At 43.6% G+C, this 23,854-nt stretch overlaps 1 protein-coding gene across 1 annotated transcript in view; it reads left to right on the top strand.

Annotated features, from left to right (window-relative positions):
* Positions 1 to 22,782, top strand: part of per2 (period circadian clock 2) — a 34,959-nt gene extending 12,177 nt beyond the window's left edge. Inside the window, exons 5-20 of the mRNA XM_055867172.1 lie at positions 123 to 324; positions 1,036 to 1,087; positions 1,476 to 1,618; positions 1,770 to 1,848; positions 1,965 to 2,071; positions 2,240 to 2,393; positions 2,556 to 2,799; positions 2,905 to 3,016; positions 3,265 to 3,493; positions 3,769 to 3,890; positions 8,785 to 9,012; positions 9,499 to 9,759; positions 9,950 to 10,881; positions 14,620 to 14,872; positions 17,422 to 17,572; positions 17,735 to 22,782. Of these exons, the coding sequence (XP_055723147.1) occupies positions 123 to 324; positions 1,036 to 1,087; positions 1,476 to 1,618; positions 1,770 to 1,848; positions 1,965 to 2,071; positions 2,240 to 2,393; positions 2,556 to 2,799; positions 2,905 to 3,016; positions 3,265 to 3,493; positions 3,769 to 3,890; positions 8,785 to 9,012; positions 9,499 to 9,759; positions 9,950 to 10,881; positions 14,620 to 14,872; positions 17,422 to 17,468 (3,165 nt within the window). The 3' untranslated portion in view covers positions 17,469 to 17,572; positions 17,735 to 22,782. The remainder of the gene's footprint in view (positions 1 to 122; positions 325 to 1,035; positions 1,088 to 1,475; positions 1,619 to 1,769; positions 1,849 to 1,964; positions 2,072 to 2,239; positions 2,394 to 2,555; positions 2,800 to 2,904; positions 3,017 to 3,264; positions 3,494 to 3,768; positions 3,891 to 8,784; positions 9,013 to 9,498; positions 9,760 to 9,949; positions 10,882 to 14,619; positions 14,873 to 17,421; positions 17,573 to 17,734) is intronic.
* Positions 22,783 to 23,854: the final 1,072 nt, after the last annotated feature.

Below are 23,854 nucleotides of genomic sequence, written 5' to 3'. Positions count from 1 at the left end.
GGTGTCTGGCCAACAACAGATCAGATATCCCAGTGATGTAATAACGTATGAGTAATCCACGCTTGCAGCTGTCCGTGTACTGTATATGGCAGATTCTCACATGTGCCTCTGTGTCCCTCCAGGACATCTTTGCTGTAGCTGTATCTCTGATCACGGGAAATATCGTCTACATCTCAGACCAGGCCGCCTCCATCCTCAACTGTAAACGGGGCATCTTCAAGGATGCCAAGTTTGTGGAGTTCTTGATTCCCCAGGACGTTAGTGTTTTCTACAGCTTCACCACGCGCTACCGCCTGCCCTCCTGGAGCATGTGCACCGGAGCAGGTAATGACCCCTCTATGAGTGCTTATAACCAGCTACAATCGAAACACTTCTAAACATGCCATACCACCTGCCCTCCTGGAGCAGGTAGCGAAAACCCCTTAACTTATATCCTCTTATAGACCGTCTATGAACTGTTTTAGACAGGAGAGCTACATCACACATGTACAAAAGGCATAGGGTAGGATGGAAAAAGGGAACATGCTTGTTTACACATTAAACCTGGCTATAAGAGTGGTCCGCCTATCCCATTTTAAATGTCTAGCGATTCTCCAGACACTCTTCACTCAAATCCCATGTAGTTATAATGATCAGAAAAGTCATCCATTTCAAACAGCACAAGCAAAGCCGTTGCTAGGAAAACATGAATGTACCTGGATTTGAGTCTAGTCGTCCCCACCCTAATCAAATCAATTACAGATTCCTACGAAAGCAGTTAATACAGGGGGTTAACCAGAGCTTGGAAAACATACATAGTGTACGCATTGAAGCAAGGGCACCAATACACCCATCTTCTCTCCTACTGTAAATTGAGCTTATCTTTGTTTGTATTCATCTTGTTAATTTCTCTGAATAAGTGTGTTGTTGAAAGCAGATGTGACTCGTGAAATAGTATCTCAGTTGAATGAAGAGGGTCTGCATTGAGCCAATAAAGTAGACTTATTCTGAATTTTTTTTATGTTTAAAAAATGTCATTCCCCCCTCTCCTTTCAGAGTCATCCCGGTCGAACTGCATGCAGGAAAAATCGTTCTTCTGTCGGATCAGGTGTGTGTGGCTGCGTCCGTGAGTCAGCTGCTCTCCATGTTTCTATTCATTCCCTCTTTCTAGTTTAAATTAGTTTGATTCTCGGCTGGTTTCATAAACAGGAAGCTCTCGCTCTTTTCTCTGACACACACACACACACACACACACACACACACACACACACACACACACACACACACACACACACTATTCACAGTTGCCGTTAAAGTAGATCTAGGGCTCAACTCTGCCCCCAAGAGGCAGAAAAACACCCAAGCAGCAACTCGATCTGTGAAATAGATGCTAATGAAGTGAGTCAGCTGACAATCACAAGGACATTATATTTTCATGGTTTTGTTGCTGCTTTAGTGACTTGCTGACTTTGTCCTCTCTCTCCTGTGTTCTGTAGTGGTGGTAAGAAGTGTGAGGGGGACCTGCAGTACTACCCATTCCGTATGAACCCCTACCTGATGAAGGTGCAGGATAAGGTCCATTCTGAGGACCAGTTCTGCTGCCTCCTACTGGCTGAGAAGGTGCACTCCGGATACGAGGGTAAGGACCAATGATAATGCCGTCACAATGCCGGAGTTGTGACTGTTTGAATACTTTTGAAACCGCATCCTCAGTAGTGTACAATAGTGGACGGTATGTGAAATATAGTGTGTGGGAACAGTAGTGTTAAGTGTTTTCATTTTGCCTACAGCTCCCAGAATCCCTAGTGACAAGCGCATCTTCACCACCACACACACTCCTAGCTGTGTGTTCCAGGATGTGGATGAGAGGCGAGACACATTTGCACTTTTTTTCACAACACTTTTTTTTTTTAATCCGACAAGAGTACAGTGCTTTTATGACACCTATAGGCACACTAACAAAGTTATTGTTTTTTGCCTTTCAGAGCTGTTCCACTTCTTGGGTACTTCCCCCAGGATCTGATTGGCACCCCAGTCCTTCTTCTCATGCATCCCGATGACAGGCCTGTCATGTTGGCCATTCACAAGAAGAGTAAGAAAAACTAGAACACAGTTTCTAACGTACTACTTAATCAACTTAGAATAGTACTATCACTGGACTGCATACAACGCACTGTATGGCCCTTTAATAATAGAATATATGCCATTTTAGCTTTACTCCGTCTTTTACTGACATCTATGTTCTCTCTCCTACCCATAGTCCTTCAGTACGCTGGCCAGCCGTTCGACCACTGCTCCATCAGGTTCTGCACACGGAACGGAGAGTACGTCATTGTCGACACCAGCTGGTCCAGCTTCATCAACCCCTGGAGCCGCAAGGTCTCCTTCGTTATCGGGAGGCACCAAGTCCGCATGTGAGTGTCTGCCCAGCACAATGTTTTCGATCTTGACACTACTCTCTGCCCAGCGCTATTTTGTGTTATCTTGGCACAATTTTTTGAAATATCCAGAAAAAATCTTTAATTTAAAAAGCCTGTATGACTGAATAAGGATAATGTGGTTGTTCCCACTTCTAGAGGCCCGGTGAATGAGGATGTGTTTGAGGCCCCGCTCCCTGCCCTCATGGAGACTATGGACTCTGAAGTCCAGAAGATCACGGAGCAGATCCACAGATTGCTACTACAGCCGGTGCACAATACTAGCTCCAGTGGCTACGGTAGCGTGGGAAGCAACGACTACCTTGCAGCATCTCAGGTGATGACCAGCGAGGGCAGCCCAAGCAGGACACGCATCGAGGGGGAGAGCAGCTGGGCCAAACCTGTAAGTACCCTCTCTGTCACTCTCTTTTCCCTGTATATCACTCACTCTCACTCTCTTTTACCTCTCTCTCTCCATGATAGTGAATGTCTCTTCTCTCCTCCCCAGCAGAGGTCATTCCAGGAAATCTGTAAAGGTATCCACCTCCAGAAGAGTCGGGAACAGCAGATCTACCAAGCCTCCTCCTCAGCCAGGCCTGAGACCAAGAAGAGCCCTGGCAGTAAGTCAAACAAGCAAACCAGCACAGAAATATTTACAATCTGCAGGAAGCATAGAGATATGCTTATGTGTGCATTGGATAATGTGAACTGGGGAGTGTACTTGTGTGTGGATGTACAGATACGAATGCACGTATGTGTGTTGGAAGAGATGTAGAAAACACACATATCCATGGGTGTAGTTTGGCGTATACAGAACGTACAAATCCATGCCCATCCCAGTCTTGACACACTCCCTTTTCCCCAGCAGAGTTCCTCCAGAAGAGTCCAGCTGTGGTGCGTTCCAAGGAATCTGCAGCCCCTGTGGCCCCTCTGAGTTGGAGGGACAGTGGGGTCAGTGCTGGGGTCAGTGCTGGGGTCAGTGGGCTGAGCCTGGAGGACCGCAGCAGCAGGACTGCAGTACAGGAGGAGCAGCTGGCCTTCAACGACCAAACGGTCTACTCCTACCAACAGATCAGCTGTCTGTACAGCGTCATCAGGTCAGAACAACTACTAACTAGTCACTTGTTCATCTTGCTAATCACGTATCTGTACATCTCTCTGGTCATCTAGCCTATCTATGGTCTTTTGTCTATTAATCTAGTTGTCCTGTTATGGGGCATAATACGTATAGGCATTGTTTCTGGGTAGATAGATGGAAATGAGGCTGTTACTTATTCCGTCTGTACTTACTGCTACTCAATTACATGGGCTATTGTTTTAGATATAAAGTAAATCAGTCTTTCTGTGTGCACCTCTCTCCCTCTCTGGACAGATATCTAGAGGGCTGTAATGTTCCCATCACTATGAAGAGGAGGTGCCACTCTTCTGACAGCACTATGTCCTCAGATGAGGACAAGCAGAAAGGAGGGGACAATCCCATGCAATTATCTGAAGGTACGTTCTACCACTGCTCTTAATCTATTTTTACTTTATCACTCCATTAATAAAAGATGTTCAACAATTGACTTCGGTATTATTGCTACAGTATGATGTTGAATGTAGCCTGTATTGCAAGTGAACTCTCCTACACCACTATTTTTTTACCAGTCGGTGAATGCACCATGAATTGAATTGCCCGTTATCACTAAAGCCCAAATCAAATGAAAAGCGTTTTATGTGCGTGTGAACGAGCGTGCACACACTGGAATTAGAGTGCAAGGTAGTGAGTGAGAAAACAGACGGACTGTGCGTTAAATTAGAAAGCAAATCAAATTTTCTCAAGTCTACACGAAGTATTGCTAGTAAAATGAGCCGATAAATTGCCAGAGAATAGACTTGTTTGTGCATCGTTACGTCTGGATTTGACATGTATATTTAAGTGTTGATAATCGTTACAATAACAATACTGCCAGCCCCAAAAATACATATTTGAAAACAATAACGTTATACCTACTAGAGGTCGACCGATTATGATTTTTCAACGCAGATAACGATTATTGGAGGACCAAAAAAAGCGATGCCGATTTTTTTTTTTTTTTTTTTTTTTTTTTTTTTTTAATGTATTTGTAATAATGGCAATTACAACAATGCTGAATGAACACTTATTTTAACTTAATATAATACATCAATAAAATCAATTTAGCCTCAAATAAATAATGAAACATGTTCAATTTGGTTTAAATAATGCAAAAACAAAGTGTTGGAGAAGAAAGTAAAAGTGCAAAATGTGCCATGTAAAAAAACGTTTAAGTTCCTTGCTCAGAACATGAGAACATATGAAAGCTGGTGGTTCCTTTTAACATGAGTCTTCAATATTCCCAGGTAAGAAGTTTTAGGTTGTAGTTATTATAGGAATTATAGGACTATTTCTCTCTAAACGATTTGTATTTCATATACCTTTGACTATTGAATGTTCTTATAGGCACTTTAGTATTGCCAGTGTAACAGGTAACAGTATAGCTTCCGTCCCTCTCCTCGCCCCTACCTGGGCTCGAACCAGGAACACATCGACAACAACCACCCTCGAAGCAGCGTTACCCATGCAGAGCAAGGGGAACAACCACTCCAAGTCTCAGAGCGAGTGACGTTTGAAACGCTATTAGCGCGCACCCCGCTAACTAGCTAGCCATTTCACATCGGTTACACCATTCTAATCTCGGGAGTTGATAGGCTTGAAGTCATAAACAGCTCAATGCTTGAAGCACAGCGAAGAGCTGCTGGCAAAATGCACGAAAGTGCTGTTTGAATGAATGCTTACGAGCCTGCTGGTGCCTACCACCGCTCAGTCAGACTGCTCTATCAAATCATAGACTTAATTATAACATAATAACACACAGAAATACGAGCCTTAGGTCATTAATTAATGGAAACTATCATCTCAACAACAAAACGTTTATTCTTTCAGTGAAAAACGGAACCGTTCTGTATTTTATCTAACGGGTTGCATCCCAAAGTCTAAATATTCCTGTTACATTGCACAACCTTCAATGTTATGTCATAATTAAGCAAAAATCTGGCAAATTAGGTGGCCCAAACTGTTGCATATACACTGACTCTGCGTGCAATGAACGCAAGAGAAGTGACACAATTTCACCTGGGTAATATTGCCTGCTAACCTGGATTTCTTTTAGCTAAATATGCAGGTTTAAAAATATATACTTCTGTGTATTGATTTTAAGAAATGCATTGATGTTTATGGTTAGGTACAGTCGTGCAACGATTGTGCTTTTTTCACAAATGCGCTTTTGTTAAATCATCCCCCGTTTGGCAAAGTTGGCTGTCTTTGTTAGGAAGAAATAGTCTTCACAGTTCGCAACGTGTCATGTTAGCAGGCAATATTAACTAAATATGCAGGTTTAAAAATATATACTTGTGTATTGATTTTAAGAAAGGCATTGATGTTTATGGTTAGGTACACATTGGAGCAACGACAGTCCTTTTTCGATTATATGCAACGCACGACCCGCTAGATAAACTAGTAATATCATCAACCATGTGTAGTTAACTAGTGATTATGATTGATTGATTGATTGTTTTTTATAAGATACGTTTAATGCTAACTAGCAACTTACCGTGGCTTCTTACTGCATTCGTGTAACAGGCAGTCTCCTCGTGGAGTGCAATGTAATCAGGTGGTTAGAGCGTTGGACTTGTTAACTGCAAGGTTGCAAGATTGAATCCCTGAGCTGACAAGGTAAAAATCTGTCATTCTGCCCCTGAACAAGGCAGTTAACCCACTGTTCCTAGGCCGTCATTGAAAATAAGAATGTGTTCTTAACTGACTTGCCTAGTTAAATAAAGGATAAATAAAGGTGTACATTTTATTTATTTTTAAATCGGCCAAATACGGTGCCCAAAAATACCGATTTCCGATTGTTATGAAAACTTGAAATCAGCCCTAATTAATCGGCCATTCCGATTAATCGGTCGACCTCTAATACCTACCTGTGTTGATTTTGATCACAGGCATAAAGCCTAGGCAGGCTAAGAGAGAATACTGTAATGTAGAAAGAACAAGACTAGCTAAATTCTTTATAAACTCCTCAGGTGTATTACCTACACCTGACCTCACATTCTCGACCGAACATAGCAACTGTTTAGAGCAGGCAGGTACGGTGGCTCCCGTAGGACATATAAGGTGAGTCATAAGGAACACAACAATAATTCACAAGGGCTACATAGCGAACGTAACAAATACAACTTTTTGTTATGGATTATTGTGACAATTCAATTGGCATACGCTACGCAGTGTAAGTGTATTGATGCTCTCTACTCTCACACGAAGATTTTGACGCCGTTGGCTCCGGTGTGATTTGTATTTAAATTGGATGTCTCATTCTAGACGGAACCTGCAACTTTCTAATTCAAATTAAAGATACCTGTGGGATGAATTAAATTTAAAACAAATAATACTGCTAGATTAATAGTCACAGATACACTGATTTGTTATAGTGTGACAACGTTGATAATGTGTTGGTTGGAAAACACCCTGCAGATTCTGTCTGGCTCCACATATGAACACATACCAATTTATCAAAATATCAGTATTTATATTTAAACTCCTTTATACTGAACAAAATATAAACGCAACATGTAAAGTGTTGGCCCCATGTTTCATGAAATAAAAGATCACAGAAATGTTCCATATGCACAAAAAGCTTATTTCTCTCAAATTTTGTGCACAAATTTGTTTACATCCCTGTTAGTAAGCTTTTCTCCTTTACCAAGATAATTCATCCACCTGACGGGTGTGGCGTATCAAGAAGTATATTAAACACTATGAGCATTATACAGGTGCTGGGGGCAATAAAAGGCCATTCTAAAATATGCAGTTTTGTCACACAACACAATGCTACAGATGTCTCAAGTTTTGAGGGAGCGTGCAATTGGCATGCTGACTGCAGGAATGTCCACCAGAGCTGTTGCCAGATAATTGTATGTTTATTTCTCTACAATAAGCTGCCTTCAACATAATTTTAGGGAATTTGGCAACACGTCCAACTGGCCTCACAACCGCAGACCACGTGTATGGCGTCGTGTGGGCGAGCGGTTTGCTGATGTCAACGTTGTGAACAGAGTGCCCCATGGTGGCGGTGGGGTTATGGTATGGACGGGCATAAGCTACAGACAATAAACACAAATGCATTTTATCGATGGCAATTTGAATGCACAGAGATACCGTGACAAGCTCCTGAGGCCCATTGCATCCTCTGCCATTACCTCATGTTTCAGCATGATAATGCACAGCTCCATGTCGCAAGGACCTGTACACTATTCCTGGAAGCTGAAAATGTCCCATTTGCCTCCCGGGTGGTGCAGTGGTCTAGGGCACTGCATCGCAGTGCTAACTGCGCCACCAGAGTCTCTGGGTTCGCGCCCAGGCTCTGTCGCAGCCGGCCGCGACCGGGAGGTCCGTGGGGCGTCGCACAATTGGCATAGCGTCGTCCGGGGTAGGGAGGGTTTGGCCGGTAGGGATATCCTTGTCTCATCGCGCTCCAGCGACTCCTGTGGCGGGCCGGGCGCAGTGCGCGCCAGCCAAGGGGGCCAGGTACACGGTGTTTCCTCCGACGCATTGGTGCGGCTGGCTTCCGGGTTGGAGGCGCGCTGTGTTAAGAAGCAGTACGGCTGGTTGGGTTGTGCTTCGGAGGACGCATGGCTTTCGACCTTCGTCTCTCCCGAGCCCGTACGGGAGTTGTAGCGATGAGACAAGATAGTAATTACTAGCGATTGGATACCACGAAAATTGGGGAGAAAATGGGATAATAAAAAAAATAAAAAATAAAAATTTCTTCCATCATACTCACCAGACATGTCACCCGTTGAGCATGTTTGAGATGCTCTTGATTGATGTGTACGACAGTGTGTTCCAGTTCCCGCCAATATCCAGCAACTTCGCACAGCCATTGAAGAGGAGTGAGACAACTTTTCACAGGCCACAATAAACAGCATGATCTACTCTTTGCATCAGGCAAATGGTCACACATACTGACTGGTTTTCTTAAAGGTATCTGTAATCAACAGATGCATATCTGTATTCCCAGTCATGTGAAATCCATAGATTAGGGCCTAATGAATTCATTTCAACTGACTGATTTCCTTATATGAACTGTAACTCAGTAAAATATTTAAAATTGTTGCATGTTGCGTTTATATTTTGTCCAGTGTAGTTTAAAGACTCATTTAGTTGAAAGACTTTCAGTCTCACCAAAGCTCTGTTGGACAGGTCACCAACTGAATCAGACACAGCCAAACTCTCTCTTTGTCTATCTCTCTATAATCCGCATTTATGGGACTTTACATGTGACTCTCCTAGTCACCCTCCCTCAGTCTCTCCCTATCACCCTGGCAGACCCTGCACTGTTTAATCATCAGCCTGGTCTAACCCCTGTGGATGACGTCATCACAGACAAAAAGACATACGCTACGACCTCAGCCACAGGGGCAGTGGGCTCCTCCCTGGCGACCCTTGCTGTACCACCATGCGGTAAAGCCGAGAGCGTGGTGTCAGTAGCAAGCCAGTGTAGCTACAGCAGCACCGTCGTCCATGTAGGAGATAAGAAACTGCAGCCCGAGTCAGGTATACACTACGGGTACATTGACATGTCTCATTCTACTATTCTGTTCTACTCTTTTTGGTCTTCAGTTTGTGGTGGTGGGTTGTGTTTGGAAGTGGGGACTGTGTGTGCGTAGGTACATGGGTGTGTGTGTTGTATGGATGTAGCTTGATGTTGTGTAATGTATGCAGTATCATGTGTGTACTCTGAGGTCATGCATGTTCCATCATCTTGCATGCCAGATTTATTTTACAACATTCAGAGATTCAGTCGTCTGGTTCCTCGACTATACCATGATGTATGTTATACCAAAGCCATGTGTCTAAATGCACTGTGCATTATACCATCCTCTCTGCATCTCTGCTTCCCTGTAATGAATATCAATGTATCTATGTTTATCAATGTTGCTAAGGGTATTACAGCTTCTCATCTCTGTATGTCCTGAGCTGTTGGGTGTTTTATGTATTTGTTGTACGTAATTGTTTCTCTGTCTGTTTTTCTCCGTACAGAGATCATCGTAGATGTATCTGTGGCACGGGTGGAGAGGGGCAACCAGACCCCTGGGCCTCCCCCCAATGCTGTTTCACCTCCCAGCCTGGAGAGGGAGCCCTATAAGAAGCTCGGTCTGACCAAGCAAGTCCTAGTAGCCCACACCCAGAAGGAGGAGCAGACCTTTCTGTGTCGCTTCAGGGAGCAGAGGGGAGTCCAGGCCTTCCAGGCCAACTGTTCCCAATACCTGGAGCGCCAGAAGGGACAAGGCGCCGCTGATGGTACAGTAGCAAACATGTTCTACACACATTACAATACAAACTCAGTATAGGTCGTTAGACTTGGGCTAGTACAATTCAACACAGACACACAGAGCACCTTAATGTTCTCATACACTCAACCTCTCACAGTCCAATACATAATGTAATCACACCCTCTTTTCCTCCCTTTCCCCTCTGTCCCCATCTCTAGCTCTGCCCGCTGTGCGCCCATGCAAACAGGCCGAGCCCGCTGCCCGTCAAAGTGGGCGCAACAAGAAGACCAAGTCTAAGCGGGTGAAACAGAACGAGTCGTCCGACAGTTCCGTGTCTCATAGGAGAAGACAGCCGCAGCCCCGACCCCACCTCCTCAACCAGGGCCTCAACCAGACCTCCTGGTCCCCCTCCAACACTTCCCAGTCCACTTTGCTGCCCCTGGCTTACCCCACCGTGGTGCCAGTCTACCCCCTCCAGGTCTACCCTGGGGCGGGCACCATGGCTGGCACCATGCCTACTCGCCCAGAGAATTCATTGGCAGGCTTCGGTGACAGCCAGTGCAACCAGGATCCCCAGTGCCCGCCACCAAACATCCAGCCCTTGCCCTTCTTTACTCCCATGGTGACCCCTGTGGTGGCTCTGGTTCTCCCCACCTGCATGTTCCCTCAAATGGGAAGCGGGGCTCCAGGACAGCAGCCTTTCTACCAGGCCGAGAAAGCCGGCTACCCCTCTCAGTCGCAGCCCTTCCTCCCACAGACATCCCTCACCTTACCTGTCCAGGGTCCTTTCCCGGCTCAGCCACAGGCCTTCCCCCTACTGACGACCTTCCCAGTCTCCGCCCAGCCTTTCTCATTCTCCATGCCCATGGAGGCTCCCAAGCCACCTGGGGAAACCACCCAGTCTCGCTGCTCCCCGCATGGGACCATGGGCGGCAGGGACCAAGCGTCCTCCCCTCCACTGTTCCAATCATGGTGCAGCTCGCCCCTGCAGCTCAACCTACTGCAGCTGGAGGAGACGCGGTGCTCCCTGGAGAGACAAGACAGCATGGTGGTGGTGCCCTCCGTTGGCACACAAGGGAATAACGCTGTCAACATGAAGCGGGGGAGCGTGGTCTGGCAAGCCATGGAGAAGGTCAAGGAGCTTCAGCAGGTATATGCATTTTCAAGTCGTACGGGATACACATGGTATGCACCATCCAACAAAATTCTTACTTGCAGGTTCCTTCTCCACAACGCATCAACAAGAAATAGTAAAAGATAAGAATACGAACATAAAGTAAAGTTTTCAGCAGAATAGAATAAACATTTTAGCATAAGTATAATACAGGAAGGCACAATTTATAGTCCAATATTTACATGTGTATTGGGGATGTGTGGATTGGGGGGCAAATGTTTAAATTGTTTAGTATTTAGTAATAATAATTAGAGTGGTAGGTGTGTGTGAGTGTATATCTGTTTGGGTGTTAATTTATTTCCTTAATGCGTTTGAGCCAATCAGTTGTGTTGTGACAAGGTAGGGATGGTATACAGAAGATAGCCCTATTTGGTAAAAGACCAATTCCATATTATGGCAAGAACAGCTCAAATAAGCAAAGAGAAACGACAGGCCATCCTTACTTTAAGACATAATGGTCAGTCAGTACGGAAAATGTAAAAATTATTCAAGTGCAGTCGCAAAAACCTTCAAGCGCTATGATGAAACTGGCTCTCATGAGGACTGCCACAGGAATGGAAGACCCAGAGTTACCTCTGCTGCGGAGGATAAGTTCATTAGAGTTACCAGCCTCAGAAATGGCAGCCCAAATAAATGCTCACAGAGTTAAAGTAACAGACACATCTCAACATCAACTGTTCAGAGGAGACTGCGTGAATCAGGCCTTCATGGTCAAATTGCTGCAAAGAAACCACTACTATAGGACACCAATAAGAAGAAGAGACTTCCTTGGCCAAGAAACACAAACAATGGACAATAGACCGGTGGAAATCTGTCCAGATTTGCGATTTTTTTTTGGCTCCAACCTCCGTGTCTTTGTGAGACGCAGAGTAGGTGAACGGATGATCTCCGCATGTGTGGTTCCCACCGGGAAGCATGGAGGAGGATGTGTGCGGGTGCTTTGGTGGTGACACTGTCAGTGATTTATTTAGAATTCAAGGCACACTTAACCAGCATGGCTACCACATTCTGCAGCGATACGCCATCCCATCTTGTTTGCGCTTAGTGGGACTATCATTTGTTTTTCAACAGGACAATGACCCAACACACCTCCAGGCTGTGTAAGGGCTATTTGACCAAGAAGGAGAGTGATGGAGTGTGGCATCAGATGACCTGGCCTCCACAATCACCCGACCTCAACCCAATTGAGATGGTTTGGGATGAGTTGGACCGCAGAGTGAAGGAAAAGCAGCCAACAAGTGTTCAGCATATGTGGGAACTCCTTCAAGACTGTTGGAAAAGCATTCCTCATGAAGCTGGTTGAGAATGCCAAGTGTACAAAGCTGTCATCAAGGCAAAGGGTGGCTACTTTGAAGAATCTGAAATATACAATATATTTTGATTTGTTTAACACTTTTTTTGGTTACTACATGATTCCATGTGTGTTATTTAATAGTTTTTATGTATTCACCATTATCCTACAATGTTTAAAAAATAAAGAAAAACCCTTGAATGAGTAGGTGTGTCAACTTTTGACTGGTACTGTATACCTGTGTGTTAGTGTATATCTATGTGAGTGTATACCCTTGTGGGTGTGTGAGTGTATACCTGTGAGTGTATATCTATGTGAGTGTATATTGTGGGTGTGTGAGTGTATATCTATGTGAGTGTAAACCTGTGTGTGAGTGTATACCCTTGTGGGTGTGTGAGTGTATATATATGTGAGTGTACATCTGTGTGGGTGTATATCTGTTTGGGTGTATATTTGTCTGAGTGCATGTGTGCTAAAGTGCGGAGAGTCAGTAAAGGGGGTCAGTTCAATTCTTGAGCAGTGTGATAGCTTGTAGATAGAAATGGTCTCTGAGCCTTTTGATATCAGACCTCATGAGTTTGACCTTGTTCACTCTTTCCCCTTCTGTATCCTCTTTTTCTCCCTCCCTCCCTTTATCCCAGACAGATTTAGTACAGGTTCCTCCAACTCTCCCAGAAACAGCGTTAGTGTAAGGTTGTGGCATCAGTATTGAGTTTCACGAAAATGGCAGCAAAACTAGAAAAGTGTTGCTTTTAGACTGAAGGTGTTAGGCTAGGGTTAGGATGTGTAAAAAGCGACGTAACCCCTATGTCATTCACAAATCAGTCCTTTTATTGTCTTCAGCTGGCAGGCAACTGGCACAGGCTATAGATTTGTAATTGTTATGAATATTTTAAGAATGCTTTTCCTGGGAGATAATGTTATAGCTTCACCAATTCATCTAGTCTATGCAAATTATATTGAATCATTAAAAGGTTTACAATTCTGACATTCTGTGTGAAGTAACTGTGCTGCCATGTCGAAGTGCAATAATCCAAAAGTCTCCTGGCTAAAATGTTATGTCTAAAACATTGTGTCCCTTTAAACGCTTTAGCCCACATTCAGTCTGACTGGTCCAATGGGACCCTTGTACTCCAACATACTCCTTGTCTGCAAGCTACTATCATGGAATATAGTGTGCTCTAGGCTGAGGTGTTGCAGTGACGAGGTAGGATAACATCGCAACTCTCCACAAAATATAACTTACTGTAGTTACTGTAATACAGACCTCTGTCGATCCATCTCTCACAGTGGGACAATATCTTCTCTGGTTCAGGCTATTGAAAGCTCCAGACTGCTTTTCAGTCACTGCAGGCCTCCCTTTATGGTTTCAAACTGGTCTTGAATAAACAAAAAACTACATTCATGACCTTTACCAGAGCTAGAACTCTGCCAGAGAAAGTTAGCATTTTCACATCTGGTGGCTTATCCATTGAAAAAGTGTCATCCTACAAATACCTAGGTATTTGGTTGGATGACAAGTTGTCCTTTAAAGTTCATGTGGATAGTCTTGTGGCAAAGCTTGAATGTAAATTGGGTTATTTTCGTAATAAGGCTTGCTTCCTGATTATGGCTAGAAAGAACCTTGTTCAGGCCACTTTTCTCTCTGTAATTGATCGTGGTGACTTGTTGCATGCAACCTCCTCCGTCTTACAGAGACTGGACTTTGTTTATCATGCAACCTCCTCCGTCTTACAGAGACTGGACTTTGTTTATCCTTGCGCTTTATTACAAATTTCAAGTCACTCACCCACCATTGCACATTGTACCAAATGGTAGGTTGGACCTCACTTTATATGCGCAGAAAGATACATGTGTTCATCTACAAAGCCGTTTTGGGTAAACTCCCTCTTTACCTCTGTAGTCTGGTCTCCTTCACCACCAGCAGTTACCATACCCGGTCTGCTAGGTGGTTGCTACTTAAAGTCCCCAGGACATTCACAGTATTAGGCAAGACTACCTTCTCTTCTTGTGCCCCAGACGCATGGAATAGTCTACAATCTATGCTTCTTCTAGATATGTTAGTGCCACTGAATGAATTAAAAATATTGATGGGAGACTGTTACAGAGGAGTGTAAATGCTTTTTTTTAGGCTGGATCACATTGTTGTTTTGTTGAATGTTTAAATTATGTAATGTATTGATTGTTGCTTCCTTCTTGGCCAGGTCTCCCTTAAAAAAGAGACTCGGTCTCAATAGGCTTTTCCTGGTTAAATAAAGGTTAAATAAATATGACTGAGTCGTTTCTTAGACCTTGAGGGAGAAGTGAAGGAGAAGAGTAGCAAAAGAACAAAGGATGGGACTGATGACCAAAAAAAGGGAACAATACGACTTGAGAGTGGAGCTTCTGTTTGTTGACCTTATCCTTTGACTTCTGTCTTGCAGGTGGGCTCGCCGGGCAACGGTAACTATAGCGACGTCAATTCGTCATCGAATGACCTGCTGGACATCCTGCTCCATTCAGACTCTCGTTCAGGCACCAGCTCAGGCACTTCAGGGTCCATGGGTTTCAGCTCTAATGGCTGCGCAACATCAGCTAGAACGTCTAACAGCGGAATGTCTAATAAAGGTGGAACGTTGGGATGTAGAACGTCAGCTAGCGGACAGTCAGCTAGCGGAGTATCTGGCAGTGGCACAGGTCTGTACACACACCTACCCTAGCCTTATTTTAATTTTGTTAGAATTATTTTCCTATTCTATACCAGTCACTTCCACTGTACCAAACTTCACTTCTGTAACTGTCTTGGGGGTTTACATATTTGATCTACAAGACTGGCAGAACAAGAACAAACACAAGATAGAAGGACATTACGATGTCATCCCGGTGAGTGGGAGGAGACAGGAGAGAGGCGACACGCAATGTGCCTTGGAATATGAGAAAGTTGTCTGTGAATGCATATCTGGGTCAGTTTGGGATTTTTGAAGGGGTGGGTTTAGAGGAAGGATAAGGAGAGGGTAAACTTGTCACGTTCCTGACCTGTTTTCTGTTATTTTTTGTATGTGTTTAGTTGGTCAGGGCGTGAGTTGGGGTGGGAATTCTATGTTTTGTGTTTCTATGTTTAGATCATTCGAAATTAGCCTTATATGGTTCTCAATCAGAGACAAGTGTTTGACGTTTCCTCTGATTGAGAATCATATATAGGTAGGCTGTTCACACTGTTTGTTTGTGGGTGGTTGTCTTCTGTGTATGTGCACCACACGGGACTGTTTCGTTTGTTCGTTTGTTTCTGTAGTCTGTACCTGTTCGTGCGTTCTTCGTGTATATGTAAGTTCTCTTGTTCAGGTCTGTCTACTTTCGTTTTGTTATTTTGTAAGTTCTTCAAGTGTTCTTCGTGTTTCATCTTTAATTTAATAAATCCATTATGTCGTATCACAATGCTGCGCTTTTGTCCAATCCATACTCCTCCTCTTCGGACGAAGAGGAGGAGGACAATCGTTACAAAACTGATCCTAGATCTGTGACTACAGACAACTTCTACCCAGGGTATGAGTCCTAGTGCAATGTTTCCCAAAATGATGAGTGCCCATGAATGCTGGGGTTAGAAATATTTGTTGGTTTTTATTTGGTAGGTCATACACATTTTTTAGATGGAACACAGCATCTTTTGGAAATACATTGCACAGCATAGATACTACCCACTCCCACCTACTCCCTCCCTGTATTTACCTGCTGGATTCATGTCCTCAATGGATCCCGAAAATCTATGTATGTTTGTGTGATGCATCTTATGATGATGGAAGCGTATGAGGTCTTTAGTTGCTGGCTTGTAGTTCTAATGTATGCCTATAAGATGGGGCTCTTGCACAAGTTGTCAGGCAAAGTGGGTTGAGAGAAAATGTGTGGTTTCTTCAAGGCTAGTTTTGAATTATTCCAGATATCATATCTAGTGGACCCTGAAGATCAGTTCAACATCAGATACACTACCGTTCAAAAGTTTGGGGTCACTTAAAAATGTCCTTGTTTTTGAAAGAAAAGCTTTTTTTTTGTCCATAAACAATAACATCAAATTGATCAGAATACAGTGTAGACATTGTTAGTGTTGTAAATGACTATTGTAGCTGGAAATAACTGATTTTTTTTATGGACTATCTACATAGGTGTACAGAGGCCCATTATCAGCAACCATTACTCCTTGTGTTTCAATGGCACGTTGTGTTAGCTAATCCAAGTTTATCATTTTAAAAGTCTAATTGATCATTAGAAAACCCTTTTGCAATTATGTTAGTACAGCTTAAAACTGCTGTGTTGATTTAAAAAAGCAATAAAACTGGCCTTTAGACTAGTTGAGTATCTGGAGCATCAGCATTTGTGGGCCCGATTACAGGCTCAAAAGGGCAGAACTTTCTTCTGAAACTCATCCGTCTATTCTTGTTCTGAGAAATGAAGGCTGTTCCATGCGAGAAATTGCCAAGAAACTGAAGATCTCGTACAACACTTTGTACTTCTCCCTTCACAGAACAGTGCAAACTGTCTCTAACCAGAATAGAAAGAGGAGTGAGGCTGGTAACTCTAATGAACTTATCCTCTGCAGCAGAGTTAACTCTGGGTCTTCCTTTCCTGTGCCGGTCCTCATGAGAGCCAGTTTCATCATATAGCTTGATGGTTTTTGCGGCTGCACTTTCAAAGTTCTCGAAATGTTCTTGTCTTAAATCTCTTAAAGTAATGATGGACTGTCGTTTCTCTTTTCTTATTTGAGCTGTTCTTGCCATAATATAGACTTGGTATTTTACCAAATAGGGCTATATTCTGTATTCCACCCTTACCTTGTCACAACACAACTGATTGGCTCATACACATTAAGAAGGAAATAAATTCCACAAACTTTTAACAAGGCACAACTGTTAATTGAAATGCATTCCAGATGTCCTCATGAAACTGGTTGAGAGAATGCCAAAAGTGTGAAAAGCTGTCATCAAGGCAAAGGGTGTCTAATTTGAAGAATCTCAAATATAACATATTTTGATTTGTTTAACACTTTTTTTTGTTTACATGATTCCATATGTGTTATTTCATAGTGTTGATGTCTTCACTATTATTCTACAATGTAGAAATTAGTAAAAGAATAAAGAAAAACCCTTGAATGAGTAGGTGTGTCCAGACTTTTGACTGGCACTGTATGTCTTTCACCTGGTCGTATAAGTCACATAGTTCAGTATACTGAATGTGTATGTTCCTTGGCTACTCAGGGGCATTGAGAGTGTGCTTAGGGAAGACCGAGAGAAACTACTTGTGATGCAGAAGTGCCAGCCGTGCTTCACCGGGGAGCAGCAGAAAGAACTGGTGGAGGTCCACCCCTGGATGAGGAGAGGAGGGCTGCCCAAGGTCATGGACCTCAAGGTGAGCTCTCTTTCTCTTTCTCTATCTCTTCCCTCCCTCTCTCGTTATCACAATCACTCTCTCTTCATTTCTCTCTCGCTCTCTTACACTACAGGCAGTCATTCACATTTGTCAAAAGCAAGTCTGAAAGTAACTAACAGAAATGTGTTGTTTTTTGTTAAGTGTGGGCTGTGAGGAGGACACTCCAAAGGTGTTGTTGTCTGAGGAGCAGCCTGGCCTGGATATGGGAGACACAGAGACTGAGGAGGTCAGCCCCTCCAGGAAGCCCAGCGAGGAGCCCTTTAACATGGACACCTGTCCCTCTTCTGGCCTTGGATCATCATAGCCACATCCACCCCCTGAATCTGCCCCTGTTAATTGTAGCCGCATCACCTCCGCAAAAGACTAATTCTCAAGGGACATCAATTATTCACCAAGTCCCACCCTCAGCTGTCCCTGACAAGACCGTTTTTTTTTTTAACCAGGCAAGTCAGTTAAGAACAATTTATTATTTACAATGACAGCCTCCCGGGTGAACAGTACCCTTGTTCAGGGTAGAACAACAAGATTTTTACCTTGTCAGCTTGAGGATTTGATCCAGCAACCTTTCGGTTACTGGCCCAACTCTCTAACCACTAGGCTACCTGCCGCCACATATTAGACTGCCTAGTACTGCTTGCATCCTGCGGGTACAAACCTTTTCTACAACAAACTAAACTGTATGGAAATTCTGCTACCGCCTGAGAGACTAGGGAACATACAGACTGTTACATCCCACCTGGTCAATTCATTTTCAATGTGTGTGTGTGAGAGAGAGGAAAAAGAAGAGTGAGTTACAGTGGGTCCACAACACAGCTCATGTTCTATCTATTGTTTTTTCACGTATTGAAATTAATTGTTTTCATTGAAAACGTTTTGACTGTAGTAGTCTTGTATTTGTGTTAATTTAGAGCCCTGGGGCTAGCATCAACATTTTAACACTGGTGCTCCAAACTTAAAGAAGTTAGGAGCACCACATGAAATGTAGGAGCACCAGAATATATTATTTTTTATTGTAATACAGCCTATATTGGGCCTATACGAATTCTAGGTACTTTTGAGGGACATGATTTTCCCTAGAAAATAAATGTATATAAGATATTAATTTATTGTAAAAGCTTAAAAAAAATCTATATTTAACCTTTATTTAACCAGGTAGGCCAGTTGAGAACAAGTTTTCATTTACAATTGCGACCTGGCAAAATGTTGATAGGAATACCTGTCATTGAAATTACAAAGTCATTCGTGGAATATTAGGTTCCTACATTGTGTAAAAGCACTGTCGAGATGCATTACATTGAAAATTATATACTGTCTCTTTAAAAACGGCAGAAGATCTGACATTCATTATTTTCTATGATCACTGATCTCCTGAAGAAAGGAAAAGGGATAGCTTCTTTCTATGCCCCCAAATGTTTGGATATACTGGTAATGTTACCAGGTTGTTAGCTAGCTAGCCAATGAGGTAACATGACTGAAGTGTAAACAAATGGTTAACGACATGGTTATGAATGGAAAATGCGGTCCCAGCGATCCACAATAGGAAGTTTTAATTCTAAATGAACAGTCGCTAAGATTATATTTGGTTCGCTCATTGACATAGGCTGTAGCAAAAGCTAAGCAAAGAGCCATTTTACTGGTTGTGTTTTTTACATTTAATGCAGTTGATTTGCGATGAGGACGCAAACATAATATTAAACAGGACATTCATACGAGCCTTAAAATCCAAAAGTAGTGTGAAATACACTCCTAAGCAACATGTAAATAGTATTTTTTTGCGGGCATTCTATAACAAGTACCCTGTGTTCTGTCATAACTTGCGCGCATCACTCTTGTGCAACAATGTTTGCAAATACAGAAAGAGGTCTATTGGGAGGAACTTCATGTGTTTGGCTAAGCTTTGAGGAAAGAGTGTCCTAGGATCAGCTTTCCCAAACACAATACTAAGCATCTTCCCAGTCGGTATTAGATAGGTGGTTACCTAGGTTACCCTATTGGCTCACAGCAAAAACTTGACCTTTTTCAAACGCAATTTTCTTGTCTACTTGTTTTAGTCAATTACAAAACTACATTTAAGACAAGTACAACATGTCTATTACTTTTCAACATTGCCTGCTCCCGAGCAGTCTCGCTACTTAGAAAGACGTAAAATTGTAAGGGCTTCACTCAAGCATCTTCATGACGATGCTAGCAGTCACATGAGTGAGTGCTACAGCTAGCTAGCCAAGACCAACAACAGAAACAAACAGACTATACAGCTACAAGTAGTGAGTGGAGTTACAAACGGACTATACTAAACAGGTTAAATGTCTTACCTGTGATGAAATGTTTGCCACACACATAGTTACGTGTACCTACTTGCAGGGGAGCAACTTTTACTGGGGACAGGGGGCATGACCCCACTTTCTGAACATTATTCGACTGACGTAGCTGGAAAGGCAACTGCTGTTAATTTTTTTTAGAGTTAGTAGTGTAACTGACATGCAGCGTTAGCTAATGTATTAACGTTACATGTTTCATCCCCTCTCGACTGAAATTGTGTCTGAAGGGATTGAACTACCTAGCTAGCTAATAGCTACCACAGCCAGTTCAGCTCTAGCCTCTATCTATTGTATCTGTGAGGTAGCAGTATCTAACAGCTGTTGTGTGTTTTTAAGAATGTTTTGTACAGTTTCAACAGAAGTAAATTGACTTGGGTAGTTTTCGGCAGTTGATGTACCACCTGAACTAGCCAAAAGTTGGCTAACGTTCGATAGCTAATGAGCTCACTAATTGAAGCTATTATTTTTACCTCAATCACACTAGACCTGAATCAAATGATGAATACAGCGGCCAAACAATTTGAAGACCGATATTCGGATGTTTTTTGAAAGTGCAATGTGTGCTTTTGTTAGTCAGTAGAGCAATGTTACCATATTTATGTCAGTTTCCTTAGCTAATTCCCTACTTTTCTATCTGGCCCGGTATAAACAGCTCTAATGTTACAGGCTTCACTGTCATGGTGCACAGTCAGTACACAACACTATGCTCATCATGTCTTAGCAGGATGAGATGGTGACAGGTGTCCCTGCAGGGTCAGACAGCCAGGGAAGACCAGTCTACGGAGCTCAGGTGATATTTTATTTTTTTATTTTTTTTGCAGTATATTATAACAACCAGTGAATGGATACAACGTTCCATCTTGAGTTGATGGGTAGGATACAGTCTGGGATCTGGGAATAATGGTCATTTCAATTATTGAACCATTGACACTCTTCTTGGATAATATAATGTATAAATGTACACCGATGTATTATTTGTCATGCCTCATCTGAGCAGGATCAGATGGTGACAGGGGTCTCAGCAGGGTCAGGCAACCAGGGAAGGCCATTCTGTGATGTCGCTATGGTGAACTTTTGCAGATGCAACACTTTAAAGGCGCAGCACGATCATTCCGACGTCTGCATTGGCCATGCAGCATTTACGGGTGACACGGCCTCTGCAGAAGTCAGAGCGTTCATACTTCTTGCTCTTCGCCGAGCAGCGCAGAGCTGTTGTGAAGGAAGTTGTCAAGGAAGTGAGTTTGTGTTTATACAGGACCTCCCGCCCTCACCTACCATCAACTAATCATGTCAATGCGGAGCTATACGGAGCCATCCGCATTGTTACAACATTTGAGAGGTGCACAGTGATGCAGTGCAGAGCGCAATTTGGCCTCTGCGTTCCTTCGGAGGCTTCTCAATTGTGTCACACCACATTTTCGGATCAAGCATATTTTGGCTCTTATTTTCTCTGTGCATCAAACACTAGACAATCCAGAAGCTTGAAACTATTTTAAGGGAGTCTGACAAACCTCTAAAGTTGATAAAGGTTTTCCCAGTGACACTAAACATGTAAAACAAAAATGTGAGGAAGACCTGAGAGACACTATTGATGATGATGAATTGATACAGATGTGTTTGAATGCCTCAGTCATGGTATGACATTTGTGCGTCTATAATTTTCTCACTCGTCATTATTCACTCATCATTCAGGATGATCCGTAATCATTGTAGAATCCACATTCATGTAGAAGTGTTTAGAAACATATTCTATTCTTATTTACAATAAAAGTGACCCCAAAGGGGTCTTATTAGATTGTGTGCAAATGAGCTTTAGGTGAGCCCCCCCACACACACACACTTCTAAAACCAAAGTTGTGCCCCTGCCTACATGGACCCCGGGTCCCCACATTTCCCTGTCTCCCACACCGAATAGCATGAAGCCACAGGGCTTTTCTCGCAGGCTTTATTTCCTTACCTGGGAGCATTGCAAACCCTAGGTCAGGCTTTTGGACCTGGTTACATGTACACTGAACAACACAGCATCTTTTCAGCATCAACGACGAAGTTGTCTCTTTTACAATGGGGTCGATATGAAAGTATTGTAGCGACCCGCACAGACAGCTGTGTGTTATGTGTTAGGCTAGTAGGTGGTTGTGTTGTACTGACCAGTACCCAGTGTTCGCGGGGTCCGACATGTCAATCAACCTGCTATCTGCCAATCACGGGAATGCCTGGAATGTTCTGATGCCGGGCATCCTGGCGGTTGGCGGAGTGGCGTGGAGGGGGGTTGGGCAGGGGGATGGAGCATTGGAAGTTAAGACCAGGTTTAGCCTTTGTTCTCTCTCTTACCTCTGGGCTTCACAAGAGAAGGTCACGATTGGCTTGTTGGTTATCTTTCATTTATTTGGCGTGGGCTACGGCCAAACAGTAGCCTGTGTAAAGTTGGTTTAATAAACCGTCCATTCGTAAACTCAATCCTCTGTCTGGACAGTTGTTCTTTTATGATCTAGTCAGGTCATTACAGTATGTTGGTTTCCCTCAGTTTGTTGCGGTGGTCGAGGGGAATTCCTTATTATTACGTGAATACCGACTGGGACTGTAGCGTTATCAGGCTTGCTGTCCTTGGAACTGTATAGCAATCAAAGCACTTAAAATAAATAATAATTTCACCTTTATTTAACCAGGTAGGGCAGTTGAGAACAAGTTGTCATTTACAACTGCGTAGTTTATTACGTGGGCATAAAGCAATTGGAACAGATGTCGAAGGCATTTGTCAAGACTCCTGTCTATTCTTCAAAGATTAAGCATAGCGTTTAAAAAATGTGTGAACACTCTAAACACACAAATTGTCGACCTGCACTTTTCCAAAAATATTTCTGTACAGTTTGTCTTGTATTTCTGTATTTGTGTTGTTGGATAGTCACTCTAAAATGTGTAAATGTTACGGCTGACGCTCTCCTCATCCTCGGACGAGGTGAGGAGAGAAGGATCTTCTGACCAAAATGCGGAGTCAGGGAAATAAGCCATCTTTATTACAAATACGACGTCGACTAAACAAAACAAAACACTTTCAAAACTTACAAAATAACAAAAACGTAACGAACGGAACCTGAACATAAACTTACATCGACAAACGTAAACTCACGAACAGGAACGTTACATTGAAACGTACGACCAGCCAAACAGCCCCGATAGTGAATAACATCGAACACAACGAAGACATCACAGGAGACAATCACCCACAAACAAACAGTGAGAATGCCCTACCTAAATATGACTCTTAATTAGAGGCAAACGCAAACCACCTGCCTCTAATCAAGAGCCATACCAGGCAAACCAAAACCAACATAGAAACAGATAACATAGACTGCCCACCCAAAACTAACGCCCTGACCAAAAACACATAAAAAACAACATAAAACAGGTCAGGACTGTTACAGTACCCCCCCCTCAAGGTGCGAACGCCGGGCGCACCAGCACAAAGTCCAGGGGAGGGTCCGGGTGGGCAGTTGACCACGGTGGTGGTTCCGGCTCAGGACGCTGTCCCCATACCACCATAGTCACTCCCCTCTTCTGTCTACCCCTTCTAATGACCACCCTAACACTACCTTCCCCTAAATAAACAGCCAGCACCGGGACAAGGGGCAGCACCGGGACAAGGGGTAGCACCGGGACAAGGGGCAGCACCGGAACAAGGGGCAGCACTAGGATAAGGACCAGCACCGGAATAAGGGGCAGCACCGGGACAAGGGGCAACACCGGGACAAGGGGCAACACCGGGACAAGGGGCAGATCCCGGCTGAAGGACTCTGGCAGGTCCTGTTTGGACGGCTCTGGCAGGTCCTGGCTGGACGGCTCTGGCAGGTCCATGCAGGCTGACGGCTCTCGACGCTCATGGCAGACTGACGGCTCTCTACGCTCATGGCAGGCTGACGGCTCTCGACGCTCATGGCAGGCTGAC

Source organism: Salvelinus fontinalis, chromosome 17 (genome assembly GCF_029448725.1).
Source record: "Salvelinus fontinalis isolate EN_2023a chromosome 17, ASM2944872v1, whole genome shotgun sequence".
NCBI lineage: Eukaryota > Metazoa > Chordata > Actinopteri > Salmoniformes > Salmonidae > Salvelinus > Salvelinus fontinalis.
The sequence above is the reverse complement of the archived record's forward strand: the minus strand, read 5'-3'. Positions and strand labels throughout refer to the sequence as shown.